Raw genomic sequence first — 26,229 nt, 5'->3', positions numbered from 1 at the left:
ATGCATTACTATATAACGCAGCTAAAGCAGATAAAGGAAGCAGGACTGAATCACTGTTTGGAACTGAAATGATTTTAGGTACCGGCATCCCACGCAGGGCACGGATCTACATACCCGAAGAGAGTATTACATTAAGCTCTGTATCATCTTACAGACACTTTGCTTGTAACTATTGTTTCTTAGTGATGGCAAGGAATTGCATTGGTGTTAATGAATGCAAGATAGCGATACTGAAAAGTTTTCCACTCAACTACCTATTTCAATCCAATTCGGGTATTTTATGAAGACTTGACAGATAAAACTTTCAGGAAGAAAAAGATCTCAAAACCATGTGCAAATTTAAAATTCATCCATTTGGACTATTTGAAGACTTTCACAAGACAAAATGATTTGAACTAATTGCTATCTTTCATCAATACTGTGAATATGTCTAAATGAAGAAGGCTACACTTCTTGGCCTCTCTTACAAAACAATGCTTAAAAGTATCATTCTGTAAAAAGCTTTTACATCCCAAAAATTTCAGAAAGCAAATGATGTATTTTTTTTCCTTTTTTTTTTTTTTTCCTTTAATAGGACAAACCTAAACAAAAAAACCTGTTCCCAAAGATTCGGCAAAATATCATGAAGCTACACAGGCTTTTGGGGCTTCTTGTTCTGTCTTGTGAGGCTTTTTGGTTAAACTAATCATATTTCTAACAGATAAAGATACATGTGCACAAGTTTCCAGTACTTCTGTAACACTCATGAGTAAATTTTAATTCAGTCAAATAACGCACCAATTTAACAGGATCCAAAAACGTTCAGATCACCTCTCCAGTCCTGTAAGTACGAGACATCTAAGGAATGAAAAAAAAAAAAAAAAAGCCTAGATAAAGCCGGTTTTTCTCTGTTGACTCTGGCATAGAACAGCATCCTCTTGATTTGGATAACAAAGGCCACACCACATGTCCTGCTGGAGGCATCTGGTTGGAGATACACTCGGACAGAAACAAAGCTGTGCACAACTACCAGCACATGTTAATTGCCACAGACAGCAGGATAAATGCTCTGGACTGGCGGGAGATGGCCACATCTCTGCAGCTCACAGCATTTCCTTTAGAAACATCTGCTTTGGCAATTCTATTTATCAAATGTATTTTTATACTTGATGGTTATTTAGCATTGCATTAAGAATAATATTGTTTTAATGCATTCTTTTTAATTAAATCCGTGAAGTACTTTAACCCAAACAACGTGGATGTAACATTTTTATCAAGTGGGGAAACAAAATGCCACAATAAATAGAAATTTGGACACAAACCCAACATGCCAATTTATTTTTTATTCTCCTTGTACTACCAGAGTCTAGTTTGAACAATTCTTCCTCAAACACATGCACATTTCACTGGACAGTACAAGTATTTGCTACAACAACATTCAGGTACGTTACTTAGATGACATAAAAGTCTTCAAACACTGTACTTCAGAAATAAAGAAGCTGGCATACAGTTCTGATGAGATTCCAAAAAGTATGCATTATTTAAAAAATGGCAAACACTGCTTATTTTTCTTTTAATAACCAAATGATAAACACTGTACCAAGGCAAGATCACGCACAGCAACAGATGCTCCTTAAGTTCAGACATCCCATTCACACTTTAACCTTACAATATTTTAATGGAGCTCAGGCGGTTGCATCTATTTAGACCAGTGACTGCAAAATTATGTACCTATAATAAATAACGGAGCCACCAAATCAATGATAAGGTATTACCTTATAAATAACTGCCAATTCTAATGACACATCAAGACAACGTTCCTTACAAACCTTATCACCACTCTACCTAAAGTTCACAAAATCAACAGCAATTACTGAACATAGAGAGAGTAAAAGTGTACATACAGCCAAACAGGTATCGCAACACTTAAATTTCAACATACGTAAGATATGTTGCATACATCAATCTGCTAATTAACGCAAAGTTTGATAAGGGTGTCACAGGTTGTGATACTTAATCTCCTGGCATCTCTTGCATCACATGGCAAAGATGCACAGTCTTAACTTTACTTGCAAGTATGCAGATTTAACTGGAATGCTTAGAAGGGATAAGTAATCCATATCCCAACAGAAAAGTAAAATCACATAATAATTGTAATAATTAACCCATACATACTTCTGTAACATTTGCCCCATACCAAACCTTTGCACAGTGTCTTAACAAAGAACTGGTTTCCATGCTGGCAAGTACTGCTTTTATATGTGGGGAAGGTCTAAAGTAATTTGCTTCTTGTAAAAATTACTACTTCTTTCCAAGAAAATGACTTAAAATAATCAAGACCCTCTATTACAATACTGAAAGCTTGAACTACAGAGCTTAATGTAAACACACACTGACAAAGGATTCCAAGCAAGCTACAATTCGTGGACATACTCTGTTTTAGCCTGGCTGCTTTTTACAGGATACTCTCTCTTTCTTCTCCAAATCCAGCCCCTTCTGAGGCCGTAACAGTGTGGAGCTCTGATGAATCTTTTGAAAGCCTGGTATAACTTGAACGCTGGCTCCGCTTGTGAGCGACGCTCTTCAGGTTCTCATTCTGAACCACAGCTGGATTGGAACCCGAGCCAGGGTGCAGGATAATTTGAGGTGAATCTCTGATACCTTGTATTTCTTCAAAATTTTGATTCGCTCGATTACTTGGAGCACTGTTATTATTTAAGGTTACTGTACTAGGGGTTCTATTTAAATTATAGACTTTCTGGCAAGCTGGCCAGTTCTCTTCTGGGCTACTTGCTATCAAGCTGCTTTCAGAAGGGCTCTTCTTATCTTCTGAGCAAATAGACATGCGAACCACAGCTGGATCTTGAAGGCCACTAAGGCTGTGTGGAATTCCTCTCTTTCCACTGTGACTGTCATCTTCAAGCTCAATGAGATTCGCCTTTTCAAGCTGTGAATCATCTGCTCCTTCGTTATGGAGGGAATGATTTGGAGAACTTTCGTTGGATCTTACACCAGAGTCAGATGAATCTTTTTTATCCAAAAGGGCATCTGTCAAATATTCCTTTGCTTTGATGAAGGTTCTAATAGGTTCAGATCCATGTTCTGGAGATTTGGGCTGCTTCTCTATTTTGCCATCTGTTTTCTTATCTTTACCTTCCTTAAGAAGCGGAGTATTATCTGATTCCTCAGTTCCCGACTCATCTTCATCACTTGGAAGTTTCTGATACCGGAGAGTAACTCCCTTAAGCTTTAAATCTGCAGCCTGGAAAATACTTGTTCTTTCTGAAGACTTCTTTCCTGGGAGAAGCTTGGAACCAGACTGATCAGATTTTTCATCTTCTTCAGTAATAGGATCCAAAGGAGATGCATCATTAGTAGAAACACCTGATGTACTGTAATCAACAACATCATTCCTCTTCAGCAAGAAGGACTTTCTTCCATCATCTTGTTTCTGTTCACCATCTTTTCCTTTCTCCTGTTCTGCACTGGAATGCAAGGAACCCCCTGATGTACTCTGCCCCATATAGAAAGCACTTGAGCTATGAGGGGATGACCTACCACTTACTGTAGTAGAATTGGCACCTCCTTCTAACTGTGACATCTGAGCAATATACTCTCTGTATGCATCTCTGTATTCTGCCTGGACCTTGTCAGTAAGCTTTGATATTTCAATACTAGAATCTTGAGAGTTAAGACTTGAAAGACTTGGAGTTCTACGAGTTTGTGACTGAAAAAAAAAAAGAACAGAGAGAGATAACAGTTAAATGATTTTTTACTTTTACTGATCTTTTTAAATTAAATAACTCAAAGCACCAAGTATGCGGTTAAATGATTTTTTTTTTTGTCGCTGTGAATAGATTATGCAAGTGAAATTGTCAATGCTATAATTAAGATATGCTTACTATAGTAATATATATGCAATCACATACACATTCACTGAACTTACAAAATATCCTTATTGTTGGTCCCATAACAGAAGATTTCCACATTGTAACCAGTGGCCTTGAGGCTAACTCTTTTGAGTATGTAATTTTAACAAATGAATTTGTACGTCAAGATGGATTTTTCTAATACATTGTTGTACATTTACAAAATTAGCATTTTATATTAGAAAGACAGCAAGAGTTCATGTAAATGCTGAACATGTCTCAAAAACATTTTTAGAAGATCCCCATCCTACACACTTCAATATATCCTGGCAAAATTCCACTGCATATAGCTGATTTCAGAAAAAATCTCTCTCTGGTATATATATATATCCCAAACCTCTTTTCAGTTATAATTTTGAATATTAAAAATATCACCTATAGCTAGTAATTTGGGGTGTCTTCCTATTTTGATGCACCTTCAAGATTTTCTAATTTATACTTCCAGACATAAAAAAGCTGCTACATGTTTGGTTTGGGTTTTTTGTTTTGTTTTGTTTTTGTATTTCAATCACTATTTAGGTATCAACTGATTTATTTCTTAAAAAGGACAAAAGAAAAGCACACACTTGGGGTGATTTCATAAGGTACAGAAGAAAACTGAGCATAACTTATGGCAGAAACCATAGCTCAAGAAGGATGTCACAGCTCTGGAGTCTATGAATAGATTATGCATTGTCAGGACGAGGCTCTGATATCACAGAGGACTGTAGTTTGTTTAGACAAAACCCAATTCATGGATCTGTAACCCTTTGAATAGCATAACATCTGGCTAGCACACAGCTAACCTATTTCATGCACAAAGTCCGAACACTACGATAAACAGCAATCTTGCAGGACGCTGCCCTAAGGTAGATGAGAAAAGCATGATAGCTTTGAACTTTCCTCTTGAAAAGCAATTGCCGGAACAGATTAATAGTTTTCAGATGTCAAGGACTAAAGACAGACTCACAGAGCGTGGTTAGAGTTTACATCTCTGCAAAACTGGCCTTTGAGAAGTCTGAGAACTGAAAGGACCTGAACTGTCACAGCAGACTTATTTCTTGACCTGTCTGAATCCAAGAATGGAAAAAACCCTTTACTATACAGGTAAGCAAGCAGAATACACATTTCTCTGTTAAATACCTGCCAACTTAAGTTACTATGGCGTGGAGGAGCTTCATCAAGACCAATTGTGTTGAGTTCTTCAAAGCTGAAGTTAAGTGTGTAGGGAGCTTGACCAGAAAGCCCTGTAAGCTCCGTGTGAGGCAACTCAGTGTTATGCACAGGACGACGAGTAAGTTCACTATGAGGCATCGCAGTGGTAACATGCTCAGTTGTTCCACGAGGATCTTCTTGAACAGCCTGATTTTCCGAATTTCTCATTTCAAGTATCTTAACACACAAGAAGAGACAGTAGAAGTATAATTATATGAACAGAAGTTCTCAAAATTGTTAAAGAAGAATTTATTAAAAATAGGAACAAGGAATACACATCTGTAGAAGCGTACTTGCATATGTGGTTGTGATCACGGAGGAGTACGAAGAAAAAAATCTGTTCACAGATCTAATGCATTCATTGTCTTTTACTGCAAATCACATTTTAATATTTAAGAATTTTTTTGTATTTACGAATTATTTTTATTACTGCTCAGACCCTTAAAAGAACTCATATGCCACAAAACACAAATTCTTGTAAAACTAAGTGATAAATTACAAATTTAAAAGCAAAACCAGACATGTTTTATAAGCTTTATCAACCTGAATCTAACAATAAATCTCACCTTGTAATTCTCAGCAATTTCAAGACTGATTTAGCAGTTGAGAGACATACTGTTATTGTCAAAAATAAAACTGGCAATGTACTAAAAATACTTAAGAGAAAACACAGTTCTCTGCGATGCATAACCCTCACTGTAAAACTGTCATTTACTCTCAAACCGGGAGGAGGGAAATGGAGGAAATTAGATATCTATATATACGCTTCAATAACAGCACGCAATGCAGCATTCTTGCACTACATAAGCATGTGTCAATCAAATATTGTACATCTATCGCATTGGCTTGAGTTTTAGCTTAAGTTTCTTTAAAAATAATGCTTATGCCATTGTGTGCCATCATCTCTAACAGCCCGGCTGCCCACTTCCACATACTAATATACTTTGAAGTCCCTAACTTTTAACAGAAGGACAGAGGCTTCAAAGAGAATTAAGTTCTGACAATTTCATTAAAATAGGCAAATTTAAAAAGGGAAAAGGGAACCCATGCAGGAAAAGCAGATCTTATAAAAAGATAAGGCAAAACTTCAGAGTTCACAATCAATTAATAATCACAATAAATCATAGGCAACCAGTTCTTCATTGAAGTGCTTAAGACGAAAAGACAAAGTAACAAAATAATAAATGCATGCATGTTTTAAGATGATACTTATAATCTTAAAGATTATAATAACAATATAGCAACAGGAAAGAAAAAGATAAGGTTCATAATGAAAAATACTGATTTATGATGACCTGAATACTGAGGAGAAAGTCTTACCATGCTCCTGAACAGGTGCCAATCACCAAAATTCATATTCATTTCTTTTTTCAGTTCATCAATGTTGCACTGAGCCAAGACACGGCCATTTATATTTGCCTAAAACAATAAAGCTAAATAATGTAAATTACTGATACAAGACTTACAGCATGGCAGTAATAAACTGAAAAGGTAATTAAAATTGGATATATTGATGGGGGCTACTAGTGAAATTCCCCAACATCACTCTTAAGTCGAATCCTATATACTAAACACATTAATAATAAAAGAGTATTTATTGATGATTGCTGATGGACAAGAACTACCTATGTGTAATGAAAAAATGAAAATATTAAACCCATCAAAAATGTGCATATGAAAGGTGGTATGATTGTGTTCTATAAACAGACATAAGGAAACAACACATCAGTGGTAGAAGATTTCACAGACAATAAACCACATTCGTCTGCCTACTTTTCTCAGACTCAGGACACAAATGGACTGCAGACACCCAAGTATCTGAAGATAATCAGTTAAGTCCTAGGCATCATCTGACCCCTGGTTTGTGGCATCTAAGATCAAGAATGACCCCCATCAAGTTCCCTCCCTGCATAAACATAGGCTGACATTCCTCCCATCATCAGAAATACCCAGGGTTAGAAGACTAGACTTCTTCCTAATTTTCATCATCATTCAGAGGTCAACCAGAAGTGCCTAAACACCATCTACATTTCAGGAAGGTGATTCCTTATGTTAGGCATGTTTATATAGTGCTTAACTTCCAACAGCACCAAATTTAATACAGAACAATTTTCATCACATAACAGTGAGAGGTATTTCTCTTTATACCATGTATCAGTAGATGGACAGATCATAAAAGAGGAACCATGTCTTGGGAGAGTAGCCACAAAATGGAATACCCAAGTTAAGAGCTCTGCTCAGTCTGAGGGATCTCAGTGGTTTTGTTCCCAGATCCCAGCAGACGGTCTTACTCAATCCAGTAAAAAAGACCTGGCTGAGGCATTTTCATTCTTCCTTTTTACACGATATCACTTGTAGTAAGAAATGCAAGAATATAAATAAAAGGAATCTCATTAGCAATAACTGATGAGCACCTTCTTTTAGCACTCTAGAGCCACCGGAGCAACTGGAATTCTTTGCAGCTACACTTAATGAGCTGCAATCTGACATCCTGCTTCTTGCTTTAAGCAACATTGCTGAAGCTTCCTATGATAAACCTGTCTCTCGATCCTTGAATCAACATCCTCCTGTATTTTTTAAGACATCATAGGTAATTGGGACAAAGCGAGCTCGGCAAAAACGTTCACTAATGACAACCTTCGTATTCTTCTTTCTTTGTAAAAGGAGCACACAGAATGGTGGAAAAAAGTAATAATGACAAAAATGATTGTGCTAATGTCTCAGAGAAAAAAACAGTAACGAAAATGTACAGCGGCCTTTTTCTGAAGGAAATAGATGTGGAATGTGATAAGAATAATGGAACCATCTTCACCACTCTTTACAACAGAAGAGATGTGCCAATTTCTCAGGGGGGAAAAGAAAGGGGGGGATGTTGCTACCTGAATATAGAACACATTTGCAACCCTATTTATCTACACATGGTGATTTTGAAAACGTTTTTCTTGCTTCTTTTCTCAAAATAACCAGCCTCATCAGGATTTACATTTCTGAGTCTGTTTTTCCTTCTTGAGAGAGAGCGTTTTCTCTGAAAAAAAACATGTTTATATTAAAACGTCCTCCAAACTTTGCAGGCATAGAAGTTAGGATGTTGTTTTGACATTTGATGTGTTTCAATAAACATTTTCAAGAAAGGAGGCAACTAAATATTAGCTTTTCCTGGTCTATCTCCATGTTTAGATTAATTAATTAATGAAATTCAGCTGATACCTTTCTTATAGTTGCAGAGTACTGTGGTAGCATGCTCTGGTCCAGGCCATCTATCTGCTTTAGCTTCTCACACACAGCTTCCACACTCATTGCGCTCAGAGACACATGTGATACTCCTGCAGTCGATCCTGTGCCTGCTCCCGCTCCCTGTAAGAAGTGACAAAATGTGCACGTGTTCAAATACTCAGTACAACCAGAATTTCCCAACACACACTAACAAAAAAAAAAATCAAGCTGTGTTCAACTACATTTTAAAATTAAAAAATGAGAATAGGAATGCATGGGCATTTTTAATTAATATCAGAATATCTATATATTGGGAAACATTTATTGTAGGTATTTATATGAGAAAACCCACAGCATCTTGAGTTCTGCTTATGTGAGAAAATAACTCTCAAATAATTTCCTTAAAATAAGAAAAGCAACATAAAAATCAGAAACATTAAGTAAGGGTTAATCAATTTCATATGCACCTTTACTCAGACTTTCCCCCTGATTTCACTAGTTAATTTGGTTTTGGGTCTTTTGGGTTTGGTTTTTTGTTTTTTGTTTTTTTTTTTGGTGTTTGTGTGTGGTTTTTTTTTGTTTGGTTTGGCTTTGTTTTTTTAATAATGCAGATACAACTTAGCTCTTCCTGCCTTAAAAACTCCTGGTTTAGTATCAGACAAAGATGACCTAAACTATAACTCCTCAATTACATGGATTAATTGGGTAATTTTAGCAACATCCGTCCATTTTCCAGAGGCTCCTTCAGCTCCATTCATGTAATATCAGCCAAGGAGCTGTGTAACGCAGTACAGAAACACAGAGCAGTAGTGCCACTGCCCTCTAAGGTACTATGAGGATGCTTCATGTATCTCAAACTTTGGCAAGATTTGGGTAGAAATTATTCACAGAAGTCTGTAACACAGAAGTTGCCCTGTTAATGTTGCCAGCTTCTGGGATTTCAAAGAAAGTGTGGAAAACCAAAAGAAATTAATCTGTATGGCAGTCAGTATACTAAGAGAGTATGGCCTCAAAAAACCCCACATTCTCCCTGGATGGGGACCTGTGCATTAAGTAGGAGCAAAGTGCAAAGCTCGAAACAATTATGCTAGTAATTCCAAATGCCTAATAGCAAAATCAGAGCCAGTTCTATCAGCTATGAAATACTGTAACACCCTCCTCCTGGGAAGGAGGTTGCGCTCTCCCCTTTTTCTGAACATGAAGTTTTGGATTCAGCACTGCAGACCAGGCACCAAACAAAGCTAATTTTGGGAGGATGCACAAGAGCTTCTAAAGCTTCAACGCTCATCATCACATGCATAAATCCTGGGAAGCGAAAGTATATTTTGACTATCCAGAGTTCAATTAATCAAGTTTTACTATATTCCTCAAATCACCAATGAGATTGTTTTCATAGCTGCAATACTTCTTTCCATTTTTATTTAATTACTTCAAATTTATATTAATTCTGAAATATTAAATTTATAGATCTGAATATATTGCTTATGAAAACCAAGGATTATCACATAGAATGGCACTTACCATATCTGAATTATCTAAACCAGGATATTTAAGAAGAACTTATTCAACTATTTATTCAACTCCCTCAGTAAATTTGCAGACGGCACGAAGATGGGTGGAAGTGTTGGTCTGCTGGAGGGCAGGAAGGCCCTACAGAGGGACCTGGACAGGCTGGATCATTGGGCCGGAGCCAACGGTATGAGATTCAACAAGGCCAAGTACCGGGTCCTGCACTTGGGTCACAACAACCCCATGCAACGCTACAGGCCTGGGGAGGAGTGGCTGGAGAGATGCCTGGAGGAAAAGGACCTGGGGGTGCTGGCTGACAGCTGGCTGAGCAAGAGCCAGCCGTGTGCCCAGGTGGCCAAGAAGGCCAATGGCATCCTGGCATGTATCAGGAATAGTGTGGCCAGCAGGAGCAGGGAGGCGATCGTGCCCCTGTACTCGGCACTGGTGAGGCCGCACCTTGAGTACTGTGTTCAGTTTTGGGCTCCTCAATACAAGACAGACATTGAGGTGCTGGAGCGTGTCCAGAGAAGGGCAACGAAGCTGGTGAAGGGTCTGGAGAACAAGTCTTATAAGGAGTGGCTGAGGGAGCTGGGGTTGTTTAGTCTGAAGAAGAGGAGGCTGAGGGGAGACCTTATTGCTCTCTACAACTACCTGAAAGGAGGTTGTAGCGAGGTGGGGATCGGACTCTTCTCCCTAGTAACAAGCAATAGGACAAGAGGAAATGGCCTCAAGCTGCATCAAGGGAAGTTTAGGTTGGATATTAGGAAAAACTTCTTCACCGAAAGGGTTGTCAAACATTGGAAGAGGCTGCCCAGGGAGGTGGTTGAGTCTCCATCCCCGGAGGTAGTTAAGAGAAGGGTAGACGTGGTGCTTGAGGATATGGTTTAGTGGTGGACTTGGCAGTGATAGGTTAGTGGTTGGACTCGATGATCTTAAGGGTCTTTTCCAACCTTAACGATTCTATGATTCTATGATTAATTCCAAGGCAGCAATCCAAAACCCCACTATCCACTACCATTTAACCTCAGAGTTATTTCTAACTTACTGTTGTCAGACATATCCTGATCTGGGAGGCAGGCATGCTAAGCTACTCTGAGTTTCAAAGTTTAGATGCCGTTACATGTAATCCCCTGAAGTTCTCTGCCAAATGTTCTTGCAGTGGACTTAAAACTGGAAAACTATCAGCTTCACTCAAGAACACTACAAGAGGTTGTGGGGAATCTAAGCCTAGCAGTTTGCACACTAGCCTGAGAACAGAGCTGGGGCACTAACCTTTGTTCCTTTGACCTGTTACTTTTCAGATCCTGCAACGTCTCCCATATCAGGTGCCTACACTACCTGAGTAGTTATTATATTAGGCATCTGAAGGAGGAAATTTAGGTCTTAATATAGTCTGATTTTTAGCACAGCTAAAATCTTTATCATGTTAAGGATATAAGCCAACCATCACACTGACCAAGAGGACAGGAAGATGCTTCATCCAGAAACTATTTATCACATACTACACTTTTATGAACAACTCTGGTTTTCCTCTGTGAAAAAAAAATCACTTTGAGTTTTTCTCTAGAATACCGGTTTTGTCTATCATTTCCCCATAAACACACGATTTCCTATTGGTATGAGTTAGATAATACATCAATAAAGAAAAGATATTAAGTTAATTCAAATCTTAATTATTTTTTGAAAGAAAGCTTATCAATTAAAATAAAAGAAACCATTATAGCCAAAATTACATTGTGGCACTACTATAATAAATGATCCCTAAGCAATGTGTGTAAGCAATTGCCTTTCTTCTCTGAATCTATTAAATACGTTATCTATCATACATCTACAAATAAATGAAAGTTTTAAACACTTCCAATTTAACAGACCTCCTTCAGATCAAAATATTTTTTTAACAGTCAAGAACAAGTCATTCTTCCTGCATGCATTAGGAGTTAGTTTAGAAACTCTTCTTTCTGTGTATAAAAAAATGCAGAAAAGCATTTAAATATTTAGACTATTTTTGTTAGAGTGTGAACTGTTTGAAATAGATGCATATTAATCCAAATAATTCTTTATAAAAAGCAGTCTCCAAAGAATAAGTAATGTAATAGCTTTAGGGATACTGTCATCAAGTAAGTGAATTAAAACTGTACTTAAACTGACACATTTTTCAGCCTTAGTGGTTTTGTTAAAGATGCTTAAAGAACATTAGTCTGAAAGTATTTGCCATGCAAAAGCTAAAAGCAGCTTGTCAAAACAAACCTCAAGGCTAGTAATGAGCATTAGTTTACAGACAGCCCAGCATGAAGTGCCAGTATGATAGCTTCTGAAATGACTCTGAAAGAAGTGAATGATAATTCACAGAAAATGGCTGTACCTGTCTGTTTTTGTTTAACCCAGACTTACACAGCTTTGAAAAAAGGACAAAACAGAATGAAAAGAAACAACAGCTTAAAGCAACATCAGAAAGGTTGAACATACAGATGACATGCTCTGAAGTAAACAGAGGAAAGCAGTGTTAGGAGAGAAACAGGATATTCTCATAATGTGATGAAACTTTTAAGACTGACCTTCAGAATACATATACATTTACATATATTTAGTATGTGCTATACAAATACTATTTTCCTGTGGCAGACCACTCCATTTTGTACTTGTAAAAAAGCAACACTTGCTGTATTTTGTTTGCATAAAGGTTTTACACTATGTTTCTGATGGAAAATCCTGCTTTTAACGAAACATTATCCTGCCATTTCAAAATCACATTATACCACCAATGTATCTCAAAAAATTTTGAAATCTTGTATCTAAGCACACCCCACTCCCAACAAAAAGCAAACCACCACCCCCCACAGAACTGAAAAGGTGCTTCTTTTAAGAACAAATATTCAAAGCACAAAAATGCTACATGAAAGCACCTGGAAAATCCTTATAAGAAAACTCCCATGCCACACACACTGATTCATGCTCAAACTTTTGGAAAGCACTTCCAGTTCTTAATGAGTTTTGTATGTTTAACTACACTACATGCTCTGAGTCATGTTAGTTCTCATTCAAAGCACACATACTACATCTTAAGGTATTATATATTCAATGCAGCATGAAAACAGTATCTAAACAAAGTAATCATATTGCAGCAAGCTGCATCCTAGCTAGCCATAATTAACAATGCAAACTAAAGCACACAATTAAGTTTATCAGAGACAACCACTGCTAATGCTTGTTTCAATTCTAACATAACAGGAGATACTACTAACAGATATTCGTTATGCTACAATCCAATGATTGTACAGTAAAGTCAGCAGAAATGCGTTTTTGCCTCCACCACAGACGTGCAGAGGTTGACATCTTAAGTCAAACCTATTCTCATTAGTGATTTAAGCTGGTACCCTAAAATTTGCAATGCACCTTCATGTTGATACAGCTACTTAGATGGTATTGGTAAACTTACCAGTTTGACATCTGGTCTGATACATTTAGTAAACTAAACTACAGTCTGAGATAGAAAAGTTTGATCAGCAGCAACAGAATCCAAATATAGTAGGTCACAGAAGCCAAACTATTGATACAGGATGACTGGTCTCAAAATAGACTGAAATAGTCTATTCTGTTCTAATACCACAACCTGACTAACAACATTCTTGCAAACTACCCAATAAATTAAAAAAAAAAATAATCAAAATTTCAGGTTTACACTGTAGTTATATACTGCTACATCTTAGAAAAGTGTATGATCTGATGTGTGTACCACACAGATTCACAGTAGTATAAATTAAACGCAGAAATAGATCTAATAATATCCTCCATTACCATTATTTCAAATAAAGTTTCCTTTTAATATTTTAACTCCTGGATTTTCTTACCTACAGCCACTAGACTACATAACTTAGATGAGTCTTTCAAATTGTTGCTTGGAACTGCAGCCTACATGTGTTAAGATACACACTCAGGACAGCGAGCAGAAGAGCAACCAGGTCCAGGTCTTCTGTTGGAGCTCATTCACTGCTTTGCCTTGAGATTAAATCCCACTTTTCCAGTCCTGCATCCCTTCTCACACTCACACTTCAGCCATCACTCTACTACTTTCTCAAAAGGCCTTACTTTTTCTCCTTGCACTGACAAGCTGCAAAGGACTGGGAAAAGATGGGATACTGAGATAAGGAATCCAGCACAGGGAAATCATCAGCATCTCAAAAATATACTACCAGAAAAACTTACTCTGAAGATATCCCTACACAAAAGGTAGCTAATGACCTGGAAGAGAGAACTTTAGGGTACATTTTCCATTGCATTGCCCATACATGGGTGCTCAGTGAAGGTTATGTGCAGTTAAATAGTTCTGGAATTTGTGAGGGTTTCTTTTCATTGCACAACAATGGAAAGACATTTTTGCAGTTATTTACTAGAAGAAAAAATAACCGAGATGGAACTGTAACTGTTGCCAACAATTAGTGGCAGCAAGTATTAAGAGAATGGTGACAATCATATTAACCTCTGTGCTTTAGTAATAAATCATGATTTTCCATCAATTCCCACAGTTAGAGTTAAAACAGATACCCATAAAGAAGACACCTTCATGTGAATACTTAGGATAAAACAACAAGTCATGGAAAAGGTAGATGTTAGCATTCTGACTCAAGAATAAGCTCATGACCAGCATTTTTTTTTTTAAATTTCTATCAAAAGTTGCTTTATACTGTGTTAGCTGTAATGGCTTTATGTCACCAACTAAAGTAATATGGATCAGGCGAGAGCGCTGACTGAAGCAGAAAAAATACAGTTACGTCTTTCCAAAAATCTAAGTACTGAATGACTAGCTGTCATTCTTCACACCATTTAGCTACCACAACACACTTTTTACTGAAAGCTCACCACAGCTACTGAGAAAGGCAAGGGGAAACTACAGGGGAAAAATATAATACATCTTATAAGTGAAATATTAGCTCTTAAATTCATTCATGAACTACATTAGTTTTCAACTACTCTATTTGCCCACCAAAGCCACTGATGCAGTGTTAGTGAACTGCAGTTATGATTAATGCAGACTCATTACTGCTGAAAAAGCAATGAGATGCTAAAATTTCCACACCACATGACTACTCATTTACCATTGAGGGGTCTGTGGGTGAAGGAAGCCCCTCATCAGCATCCTCCTTGATAACATCCTAACAACAACAAAATATTATGGTTTGGGTAAAATGATCAAGGGCTCAACAAAAATTATGAAGTAAACAGTGAATGAGATTGATCTCAAAATAATACATAGTTCAAGAGAAACACATTTGTTTTCCTTAAGTGATTAAAGATTTTACCACCTTTTAATAGCTTTGCTTATTGTATCAATATTGTAGAAATAAACTGATTGACAAGTGAAGCTTTTACTTTTTTAGCTTTCCTTAGTTCTTAATTCCGTTTGAACAGCCATCTGTCCGTAAAATACATACTATTAAATAGGAATTTTATTTTTGTATAGGAAGCTAGAAAAGTGTGCTTGTTTTTCCTTCTCAATGTGTAAATAAAGTTGAATTATATGTACTTACAAAACCAAGCTACAACTAATGCATACTTAAGATAAAATGTATTTTGTTTTACTTTAAATATTTAAAACATTCCCTTTAACATTTTACTTCGGCCTTCCAATTTCTAGTATTCCCTATGACATTAAAGGATATAATTTATCTTATAAAATTTGAATGTAAATTTGCAAGCAGCACTCTTTCTTACAATATGACACTGTGTCAATTTCTTTACTCTAGCACAGCTAGCATTTTCATTAAAATATTTTCCTGACAGTATTACAGGTCACACTTCTCTAATCTTGACACCTGGATGTTAGAATTAGAAATTAGAGAGGAAAACCAAAGTTAAAACAAAATACATTTTACATTACATGTTAATAACACCTTTGCTTAAACTATTTGTAGCATAGAGCTTGTACTTGTCTAATAGTGAATCATCAATAATAACCTTCATTTTAATTACTTGCTATATTTATTGTCTAGGTTAGTATTTGAATTATTCTTCAAAATACTTACTAGGCCATTGTTCTGATCTCTGGACAAATTCGTTTTTAGTGGTGGACGTGAGATGAGATGAGAACTGCCAGGGTAATACCTTGGCATGTAAAGATATGGGGCAAAGAATGGCTATGGAAAAAAAAAAAAATGTAACAAAAAAGGGACAAACAATTACACAAATCAAAATGTAATAATAAAATAAAACTTATTTCAACAAACCACATCCTCTAGTTGAGTTTAATAAAGTGAAAAACAGCATTTACTAACAGCTTTCTACACTTTTTGCATTGAACAGAAAACAATCAAAAGCTCTGGAGTGAGTTCTTCAAAATCCCTCAGCGCCAATGGGTGCTCTGGTGCAATGTTCTGGAGGAACAGAGTTGGAGTGGGTTTGGTAGCTACACTCTAACATCTGTTCTGAGTACGGGAACAGGATCATTTAAGGATAACTCTGAAAATTTCACTCTCTCAGACCTGCTAAACCCCAAATTAGAGGCTCAGTAAAACTTACAATGTTTCATAATACTGAAGACAATTGTAGCAAAAGAAGAAAATGATATGTAACAGCATCATTGGAACTTCCGTATTTGTGGTAACCAATCCGGAGACTTCCACAAATACTAGATTTTATAAATCTGTAAATAGATTCCTACAGCAGACAATATTGGAGCTTTGTTTGGTTGGAAATACGTGAATGCACATTGTTCAATACAAATACCATTTTAAAGGACAATGTTAGCTATCATAAAACAAAGATCAGAAACATTTCTTAAGAATAGAAATACTTCTTTCTTCCTCCACAAATACCAGTTAACTCTAATAATGATTTTTATAACCAGGTTCCTTTTTTACTAACAAATTTCAAGAAGATGAGACTTTTGGAAACTTAGATAGTGTTTATCAGCACATCAGTGTAAAGGGTCCAGATGAGAACTCCGGCTTTTAATAAAGTCACTTCTAGATAATAGAGAGATGTCAAAATTACAGATATACTTCCAACAGAGGACTCCATACACGCCAATCTTCCAAATTTTAAAACCAACTGTAAAAACCTGTCCCCTGAAGTTCATGTTACCCAGTGGCATGCCACAAAACCTCTGTGTGTGTGTGTACACGAACGTGCATTTAAGAGTTATGAACCTCACAACTGGCAATGCAGTTGGGAAGTACAAACTGCTTCTCCAATATTGTGAAATTTTGTTTTGACCTACCCATGAATTTGAGTTAGGTTTTGAAATAAAGATTTTAATCTCCTTATCTCTTTCAAGGCAATGTAATGGAAAGAAATAGAGCCTTTAGACTTTAGGAAAGTAGAACTAGTGCTTGTTGCTTTCAATTTGTTACCCAGTTCTTAAAAAAATACACAGAAGTCTGTGTGCAATAATAATAATGGCTGTCTTACAGATTTCTGATGTTTCTATACATAACATTTTAAAAATTGTATTATCCAGCTATTTAGCAAAACAGAACATACTATTTGGTTTGTGTTTCTGCACATGACAAGATTCTGAGTAGTCTATTGCACCAAATTCAGCACAGAGTAAATAATTTTATGACTCAATGGCCAATATATGAAGGAAGAATAAAATTTGTTGAAGTATTCCACTTTGGATTTGCCTATAACGACTAAAAATCCTCTCCATTCAGAAGCAGCTGTAAATGAACTGAGACTTAAACTTTAAACTCCTGTGTGTATCAACTACTTAGATGGTGTATGCTACAACTTTCAGTAATTTCTGGAAAATACAAATGGCTCCATGTTCTTAGCTAGAGGTAGTCTTTGCACACTCTTTCACTCAACTACCACACAAAGTTCATATGCTCTTCCAACATATGAAGTGAGATGATATGCATTGTAACTATTAGTCTAAATGTGGAAGTTTGTTTTGTTTCAAATAGGTAGGAGAACCAATACCTAGCCTTTGCCTTAAATTTATTGGTTAGTATAAGATGACTCAGAAAATTCATTGATTTAAAACTATTCAACTGTCATAAGGCACAGATTCTGTGGTATTTTCTGGAAACGAAACTCTCTCTCAAAAAAAAAGGTTCATGTTATTTCTAGAATAATTAAATGCCTCGGTTTTCCACTAACAGCTTAAACCATGTGGAAAATCCCCAAGCATGAAATGCTTAACGATCATAGCGCATTCAAGTGCCTAGCTCTCACTGCAAAGACCATCCTCTGAAACACAGCAAGCACCTGTTTGTTGGTTGCGAGTCATCGAACTACAAAGCAATGAAAAAAAATCTGTCCAATAAGGCAATTATCCCACAATTCTTTCAGAATTTCTGATTATACCTCAAGCCCACTTCAGTTACTCCACTGCTTCCCAACTGTGGGATTAATTCTCCATTATAGGCTTGAACTCTACAGACTCAGTCTTCATTTGAAGTACAGTAATACGGGTATCGCGAAAACATGAGATCAATATAAGTAAACCAGTGTAGAGCTGTTTGCAGATAGCCTATAAAGCATAAGTGTGATGCTTATTCTTTTTCCAAGATATAAAAGAATTTGCTCTTCTTTCCAAAAAAAGTCTTCATGTACCATGATTTCTAGTTCCCAGCTAGGAAATCCCAATCAGACTTGCCTACTGCTCTGACCTTCCCCATAAGATACATGATCTCCACAATGATCCATGATAGGAGCAATTTTGAGAAGCTGAACTTGAATCCAACTTGTAACCAGGCCTTTAGACAGTGATAAAAGGTACACGTCCAGCACAATCCTATACCAAGAGCCAAAGCACCAAGTTGAAGAGCTGCTAAATGGGACTACAATTTTTCCTTTACAACTATACAGAGGGAGAATGGGGTTTTAAACCAAAAATGAATAGATTTCACCAGAAATTCAAGGTCCATAATATAGGAGCATCTAAAGAACAAAGCAGAAACATACATAATAAAAAAATTGTATTTCTTAAAACTAAACAGAGTTTTTCCCCAACAGCTCCAAGGCTTCTTCCTTAAGCACAAGTGAATGTTTAAAAGACAACAGGACAGGAATCATTTACTGGACAGAATAAGGCATCTATCCCCAGAACTTAGGGTGGTGTTGCATAAAATTCATGCATTCCAGAGAAGCATTTAAACCCATTGTGTTGTGTCATACAGGTATCCAAGACCACTCTCAAACTTCTACTGGAGAGAGCCTACTCTTCAGTTGCTGTTCTTTTTTTAAACACCATTCTTACAAAAACCCGAGAAGTGAAATTGAAAATGCTGAAGGAAACAGCCTTTCAGTCTAAGTTTTCTACTGTTATAAGGTTCTTATCACTTATCTCAGTATGTGGTGTTCATGACAGCACCTTTATGACTCCAAAGTAATGAATATAGCTCTTTGTCAATATCTGAAGGTGTGAAATACTAAAACCAATTATACCTTAAAGGGCAGTATAAAAACCCAGAAAGGCCAAACCGGAAGTATTTTAGTCTTCAGCAGGCAAAACAATAAGCATGCCTGTAAGCCTCTGTGAGCACTTAATACACATGAACAAATAAACTGATTGTAAAAACAGCTTATGACTCACCAATAATTGCTTCTGTAAAGCTTATTAGAGCCAAAAAGCCATACAAGTTTCAATCATATATCACCCCAATTTTTAAACCTTGTCATGTACAGTAACACAGACACAAAACCAGGGCTTCCAATTAAACACCTACTTTAACAAATCTGAGCTAAGTATCAGTACAAAGATTCACATGACAAGCATTTATCAGTGTTGGACTACTTCAAAGTATATGTCATTTTAAGTTATTTTCAACAAAACAGTACATCGTCACTGTATTGAGGGTATATAAGAATAATTTTAGAACAGATAACTTTAAAAGTTCTGTGCTACAGCAGTCTTTTCTGCCTTGGTTAAAAAGCACTGATTTAGGAATAACTCAATTTTCTTTCCAGCTTATTTGCTTAAACATGTACCTACGGTCAAATACACTTAAAGTTGAGGCCATTTCCTGTGCATAGAAGTAAGCTATGACTTATATCAGCTTTCTACTTTTTCCCCCCCGATGATACTGCCAAAAAAAAGTAAAATATGAAGTTTAAAAATACTGAATACATCCCACAAAAATAGAAAGTTTAGACTTGATCAAACGATAAAGTACTTCATTCAATTTTCAAGTGAGCCATGCCCAGTACTACGTTTTCTGATGCCCATAAATAGCTCAAAACCATATGTTTTATGCAATTTATGTTACTTCCTTTAAATTAGTGCAACACCGATTTAGGGAAAAGATCCCAGAATAACTTTAAAAAGAGACAAAAGGGAAGACAGACATACGTTCTTGTGATGTAACTCCCAACTTGAGCTTCTGTATGTTTTAACCAAAGTCACCAAGAGAAAGCTGGGATCCCTTCCAATGTCTGTCAGCAAGTTTGTGAACGCTTGAGCATAGTTTACCCCACAAAAATAAAAAAGATCCCTGCAATATCCTACAATCGAGCAGTGTCTCAAAATTATTTAACCTTTTTTCCCCCTTGTGTAATTTGCTTTTCTGATGCAATTTACCAGATTTCTACAGTGACTGAACACTACTGTGAAATTTACCAACTTTTGGACCTTTTGCAATTCCTAAATAAAATTTGCACAGGTCTTTTAACATTTTATAGATGACATCTGCAATATTACCAGATAAAATCAGAAGAATGTTAACTGGTTCTCGATTATTTACCCGATTGTAAAATGGATGCTGAGGTCCTGTCATACCACTATAGTAACTGCTATGAGGTTGCGGTGATAAAACTCCGCTGTTGAAAGGTCCATTGAAAGAGGTTGTAGAAGAGCAAGCGGATGAAGGCTGACTGAACAGAGATGTTGCTCTAGCAGGTGCCTCATGTAGAGGCAATGTGGGATAAGGAAGTCCTCCAATATTCATTTGATCCCTTGCAGCGCGAACATCTGGAAAAAAAAAAAGTTAAAAAAGAATGAGATTTTGCTTGAAATATTTGAAAAAGTTTTTATTTGTTTGCCAATTCATTACAGTACATTTTTGTGTATTTAAATCCAATCAGAACTCATCAAGTAGACTGTCAAAAGTCACTTTCAACTGCATTTGGTTGATTTCTCTTGACGTTCACATATATACAAGAAGAGTCTTTAGGAAAGTTAGGACAATTTATTGCATAAATTTATGCAGCACATTTAATGCCTTTAAACATTCTCTCTCAGAGAGAACAAGTTACAAATCCCAACCCAAATGGGAAAAAATGCAGGAACACATCTTGCCAAGTATGCCTCTGGTGGTAAGTATGTATGCTGTGATAGTCAGACCCGTCCTGTTTCTGAAGAGATGAGACTGAGCTTGTGAACAAAGTTAGGCCATCCTACTGCAGCTCTCAAGTGCAGAGAAGGAAGTTGGAAAAAAGTAAAACCAAAACCAGTTCCACCTGAGGACTGAAGAAAAGCATCATGACAGAAAAGACAGGCAAAGAGAACTATTAATAGCTGAATGCAGTTCCCACCACCTAGAATATTTTCTGTAATACCAAAGACTCATAAGGATCCTATTTTAAATTTTCACGGTTCTGGTTTTGCTGAAAGCTTTAGCATCTCTTAACAGGTGGAAACGTTAGGATGCCTTAGCCTTACTCCAGAGCCAACAGCGCTCCCTAAGACTGGACAAGAAGTGCCATACCCTGTGTCACATCAATCCACAGCAGCAGCGAGCAGTCAGAATATTTAATGCTGAGCAGAGTGTTTCTGCAGAACAGAACATATCCAAACCTGGCTGCATTTTTTGAGACTACAAGCAAGAAAAGACAACTGCTTAACAACCCCTGCTCAATAAACAATACTTGCACTAGGATGATTTTAAATACCGTACTATAGCAGACTAAAAAGTAACTCGCAGGTACCAACTGCAGAAGCATCTAATGGGATATACATCAAATGGAGGTGTTCCACTTTATGTCACTGGCTTTAGCTCTACAGGATCTTACTGACACTATTCAAAATTCTTAACACAGATCTAGAAGTCAACTTGCATCTCTACTACTAAAACATTATTGTGTGTATTGGTTTCCTCCATCTACTAAAGCAGTCTTCAAATCAAGAGCAGAGGATTCTCTGCTCCGAAAGAGATGCTTTACTCTAGTGTGATCTGGCCTTTACAGAAAAGCTACTAAGTGAAACTGAATGGCCTGTTACTGAAGTCAAAGCAGACAATGCGAAGGTCAGATCTGAGAAACAAATCAGGATTCTGCATAACATGCAAAGTAGCTCTACCTAAAATGAAAAGAAACAATACAATTGACATTTTCCATTTATTTGAAAGGATACTCACCTGCAATGATTTCTCGAAGCTTGGGATCTAAGTTTACAGTACATGGCAAAAAGGTTCTTACATCACGTGCAACAAGAACAGGTGTTCGCGAAGACAAAAATACTTCAAAGTTCCGTATATCTCCATCGATTTCAAGTAGAGGTTCAACATCTTTAGTTGTAGGAATATTCTTTGAAATTCTGGGGGGGAGGGAATTAGATAAATCATAAACCATGCCTATTACTGTATGATTTCCATTTGCACAGTGATATTCTAGGGTGAAATATTAGTACACTTGGACCCATTCTCCCTGTTCTCCAGCAAATGAAGAGAACCTATAAAGAGGTGCACTGTCTGCAGAAAGAACACTTTAACATTTTCTAATATGCAAAAAATCTCAAACTGCTAAGTGATCTAACCATAAACTTCAGAGAAATCTCAAAGAAGCCATACAGCGGACTAAAATCAGATCAGGAATTTACAGATCAGTAACATCAAATATAAAGTAAGGGGAAGGTAACACTTGTCAACATTAACCTCAAACATCTATGCAAATTCTCAAACCCCAATCAGAAATTCTGTGGTTAAAAATCTCCTTTTAAAATGAACATTTCTTGTAAGAGGAGTGCTCTGGCATCTTAGACACTGATCAAAACCCAACTGTGCGTGATTTCATGGTCAGCAGTGGAAAAACAACTGCCTCCTTTCAAGTAATTCACCTCTAAGACCTAAAGCCACAAAGAAGAGAACAACAAACAATGAGACATGATCATTATAAGGGATGACTTGACATAGACCTGTTGAATGCTCTGTGAGCTGCTGTCACTTGCTAGAAAGAAGTTAGCATAGCACAAAGAAAGTGTAAGTTTTCTCTGATTACTAGACAACTAAAGCAGCTAAGGCAACTGTCAGTGCTATTGTGGGGGAAAGGAGTGCACTGGTGCATGGATGGGAAGGGAGGAAGGAGCCCTCATATACACTCAGTAACCTATCAAAGTGCAACCAAGAATCTCTTACATTAAATACACACTCGTGTCTATGAAGATGAAAGAACATAACACTTAAAACAACCTGTTTGTAAGTGAATTGTAGTTTTAATACAGCTAATGAACTAAATCTACCATTAGCTGAACAATCTTACCGATTTTACAATTTGTTAGCTTTATAAAAGCAATGATCTTATTTTATCTTTATTTTCAGATCCTCCATAAAAAGTAGAATCTTATGTACCATGGGATTATTCCAGAGACAACAGTGGCAGCTTTACACAGAACATTTAGCATTTAATATTAAGAGAAATAAAACAATTGAAGATCAATGCTAGATGCTTGAAGTAAGTGCAACTCCTTTACATTAAAAATGTCTTTTAACTGTGTGTTGATCTTTCAGTCTGATCTTTTAGGGGAGTCTTGCCCTATACTAAAACTAGAATTAACAAATTCCTATAAATTTTACCAGAAAACATATGAATGGACCATATACCTAACAGTTGGAGGATGCTGTCATAAGCAGTATCTACGAACAATTTCATTCACAGTGAGATGTTACTTCTACAGCATAGGAAAATGTAACAAATATAAAGCACAAAAGCAAGTGTAGTCTATGCTAACAAAAGTTCTGATCCTGCAAATCATTATGAGCAGTCGTCTGGATGGCAGTGGGATTATTCACTTTAGGGAAGTTCAACGCATGTAAGGCTTCACAGGCTCCAGCCTTAAGGAGTAAAAGGTGGTGCTTCTGCACAAAGAGAAACCTGACACCCAGAAGTAGGTTACAGTTTCAAAGAACAGAAACAGTTTATTCTCCAACAGTGTTTAAAGAAATCGAATAGGAGCTAAAAGTGGTTCTCACCTCAAGGAGTAAATAGTCACATGAAAATGGTCGTAAGGAAAAAAAAAAAGACCACTGGCAGTATCAAAGCAAAACTTGTACACAACACAATCTGAGAAGCATATATTTTACACTAACATTTAGCTACTACTTAGGTTCTTCTATTTCTCCTTATATAAAACAGCTAAACTGACTGTAAATGTATACCTTTTTACTCAAACATCAGAACTGTAAAAAAACTAAATGCACACTTTAGTTATATATATTTACTGCGAGTGTTCTAGACAAGAGTTCAGCACTGACAAAACAAAAATGAAGTAAGTTTTTAAGGTCAGGGACTGAAGAGTTAAAGAGTGGCCTGCTTCAACACTTAAACCTTTAAAATGAAAAGCCAAAAGAGAATGTGACATAGATTTAAATAAAACACACAGCTGATGAATCACATGAAACAAATTAGCTGAATTTTAATGCCAGCTCTACTTAAGTCTGAATATGAACAGTGTTCTGAATATGATGAACAAAGCTACTGTTCAGAAGCCCGTAGCCCACTGCTGGTGTGCAGATTGAAGTCTCTATTCTAACCTCCTGAGCTCAGTGTCTTAAACTATGCCTTTGAAAGAAATATTTATGTAAATGATAATCTTTTGGCAAAGAGCCACAAAAATCGCATGTGCCTGTACTTCTCAGATAAAAAATAAAAGGTTAGTATGTAAAGCACTTTAGGAGTTACTTTTTCTAAAATATAAGCACACAGATCTAAAAATAAAGCACTGTGAACACTCTATTCTCATTTTGGGGCTAGATTTTCCTGAGACACAAGAATTATTCTTTAAATCAGAAACACCAAAAACCATCACCGTTACAAAGTGTCTGTTTCCACAAGAAACTACTTGAATTTAAAACGAACGAGCCCAAAACAGAACATTGACAGAAGATAACCTTAAAAATTCATTCCACCATTCCACACGCGTCCTTCCCACGTGCAGCTAAAATTAAAAACTGCTTTCAATGTGGACTAAATTATATTCTGACAATGATGGATTATTTCTGGCTTTTTCCTCAAATACAAAAAATTTACTACAAGTACATATAGGTACATCATCTTATCTTCCATTCAAGAGACTGTCAATTTGCTCCAACTTTTTTCTAGTTTATGTTCACCCTGCACTTCCACGACTGACTTGGGATATAACCACCATGGTCCAACAACGGGTCCAGCACTGAATGTTGCCAGCATAGCACAGATGCTAGGATGCTGGGCTATACATGACACAGCCTACCTATTCACCACCTGCTGCAGGAGACGGTCGCCACCACAGGACGTGGTCTTTCACCACCCAACCAGGTGGTGGTAAAATGGCAGCAGCATCAACTACCTTCATCCACACTGAAGGCTGTGCTGTGCCCATATTCCGTGTTTGGTTAGTTATGTCAGGCCTTGGAGTATGCCAACAGGCTCTACCACCGCTTCCCCACAGCCCTGGCCAGAGGTTTCACTGCCTGTGCTCGAGGCCAGCTCTGACATAGGGCAGCTGAGTAACCTGGGATCAGACTGCTGCGATAACAGCTGTGGGAAGCCTCATTGGAGGCGTCTCTTGCATGATTCAAGAACTGCCTTCAAGCTCAGCCCTTGGTCCTTGCCTGAGCTATGTCTACATACTTTGCTGGTTTTGAGCTTGACTCACTGACTTGACCTCCTTGGCTTGGTGTAAAAAGTGCCTCACAGCTACAGACCACTGGGCTGTTTGCTGACCCTGCCAACTGCCACTGAACCTGCTCTGATCTTCCTGTTCGGCTACTGTGGGGCTGTACGCCTTGCTCATGAGGGCAGGGCCCTGCCTGGCATGCTGTCCTCCTCAGCTCCCAGTCCGCCTTCTCTTGTGGAGCAGCTTGCCCTGCTCTTCCCAGGCAGGTGCAGGTGGAAGGTTGACCTCCCTGCAAGCCCTCATACCCTGAAGGGCCGTTCTCCCTGCTCTTTCTAAGCCTCTCTCCCTGAAGGTGAGAACAAAGAAATTCCACAGGTTACTCTTTGTACACCTAAGATTTTTTTTTCCCCTCCTATGTGTTAAAGGAGCAAGTAACTACGTGGACAAGAATCATTTACCTTTTGCACTCCATAAAAAGCAACATACCTAATTAATTGTTATTGAACAGTAAACAGAGCAACAGAATGCATGAGCATGAAGGAATGTAATGTTTTATCTTGCGTCTTTTAAATTTTTATCTCAACACAGTTTAAGACAAAAATGTAGCTTGAAATAATGAAATAACTTCTCATTAAAAATGACACAAAATATTTCACT

General features: G+C 37.1%; 1 protein-coding gene across 3 annotated transcripts in view; it reads right to left on the bottom strand.

Moving 5' to 3' along the window:
• Window positions 1-1,307: 1,307 nt before the first annotated feature.
• KIDINS220 (kinase D interacting substrate 220) overlaps window positions 1,308-26,229 on the bottom strand; it is an 83,092-nt gene continuing 58,170 nt past the window's right edge. For 2 of the 3 annotated variants that reach the window (XM_075086867.1, XM_075086868.1), the window contains 7 exons: window positions 22,118-22,296; window positions 20,507-20,733; window positions 15,845-15,955; window positions 8,310-8,456; window positions 6,423-6,521; window positions 5,031-5,279; window positions 1,308-3,706 (listed from right to left, as the gene is read on the bottom strand). In XM_075086867.1, coding sequence (XP_074942968.1) covers window positions 2,435-3,706; window positions 5,031-5,279; window positions 6,423-6,521; window positions 8,310-8,456; window positions 15,845-15,955; window positions 20,507-20,733; window positions 22,118-22,296 — 2,284 coding nt within the window. In that variant the 3' untranslated portion in view covers window positions 1,308-2,434. The remainder of the gene's footprint in view (window positions 3,707-5,030; window positions 5,280-6,422; window positions 6,522-8,309; window positions 8,457-15,844; window positions 15,956-20,506; window positions 20,734-22,117; window positions 22,297-26,229) is intronic. The other variant, XM_075086869.1, reaches the window with a different exon arrangement.

Source organism: Phalacrocorax aristotelis, chromosome 3 (genome assembly GCF_949628215.1).
Source record: "Phalacrocorax aristotelis chromosome 3, bGulAri2.1, whole genome shotgun sequence".
In the NCBI taxonomy this organism is placed as follows: domain Eukaryota; kingdom Metazoa; phylum Chordata; class Aves; order Suliformes; family Phalacrocoracidae; genus Phalacrocorax; species Phalacrocorax aristotelis.
The sequence above is the reverse complement of the archived record's forward strand: the minus strand, read 5'-3'. Positions and strand labels throughout refer to the sequence as shown.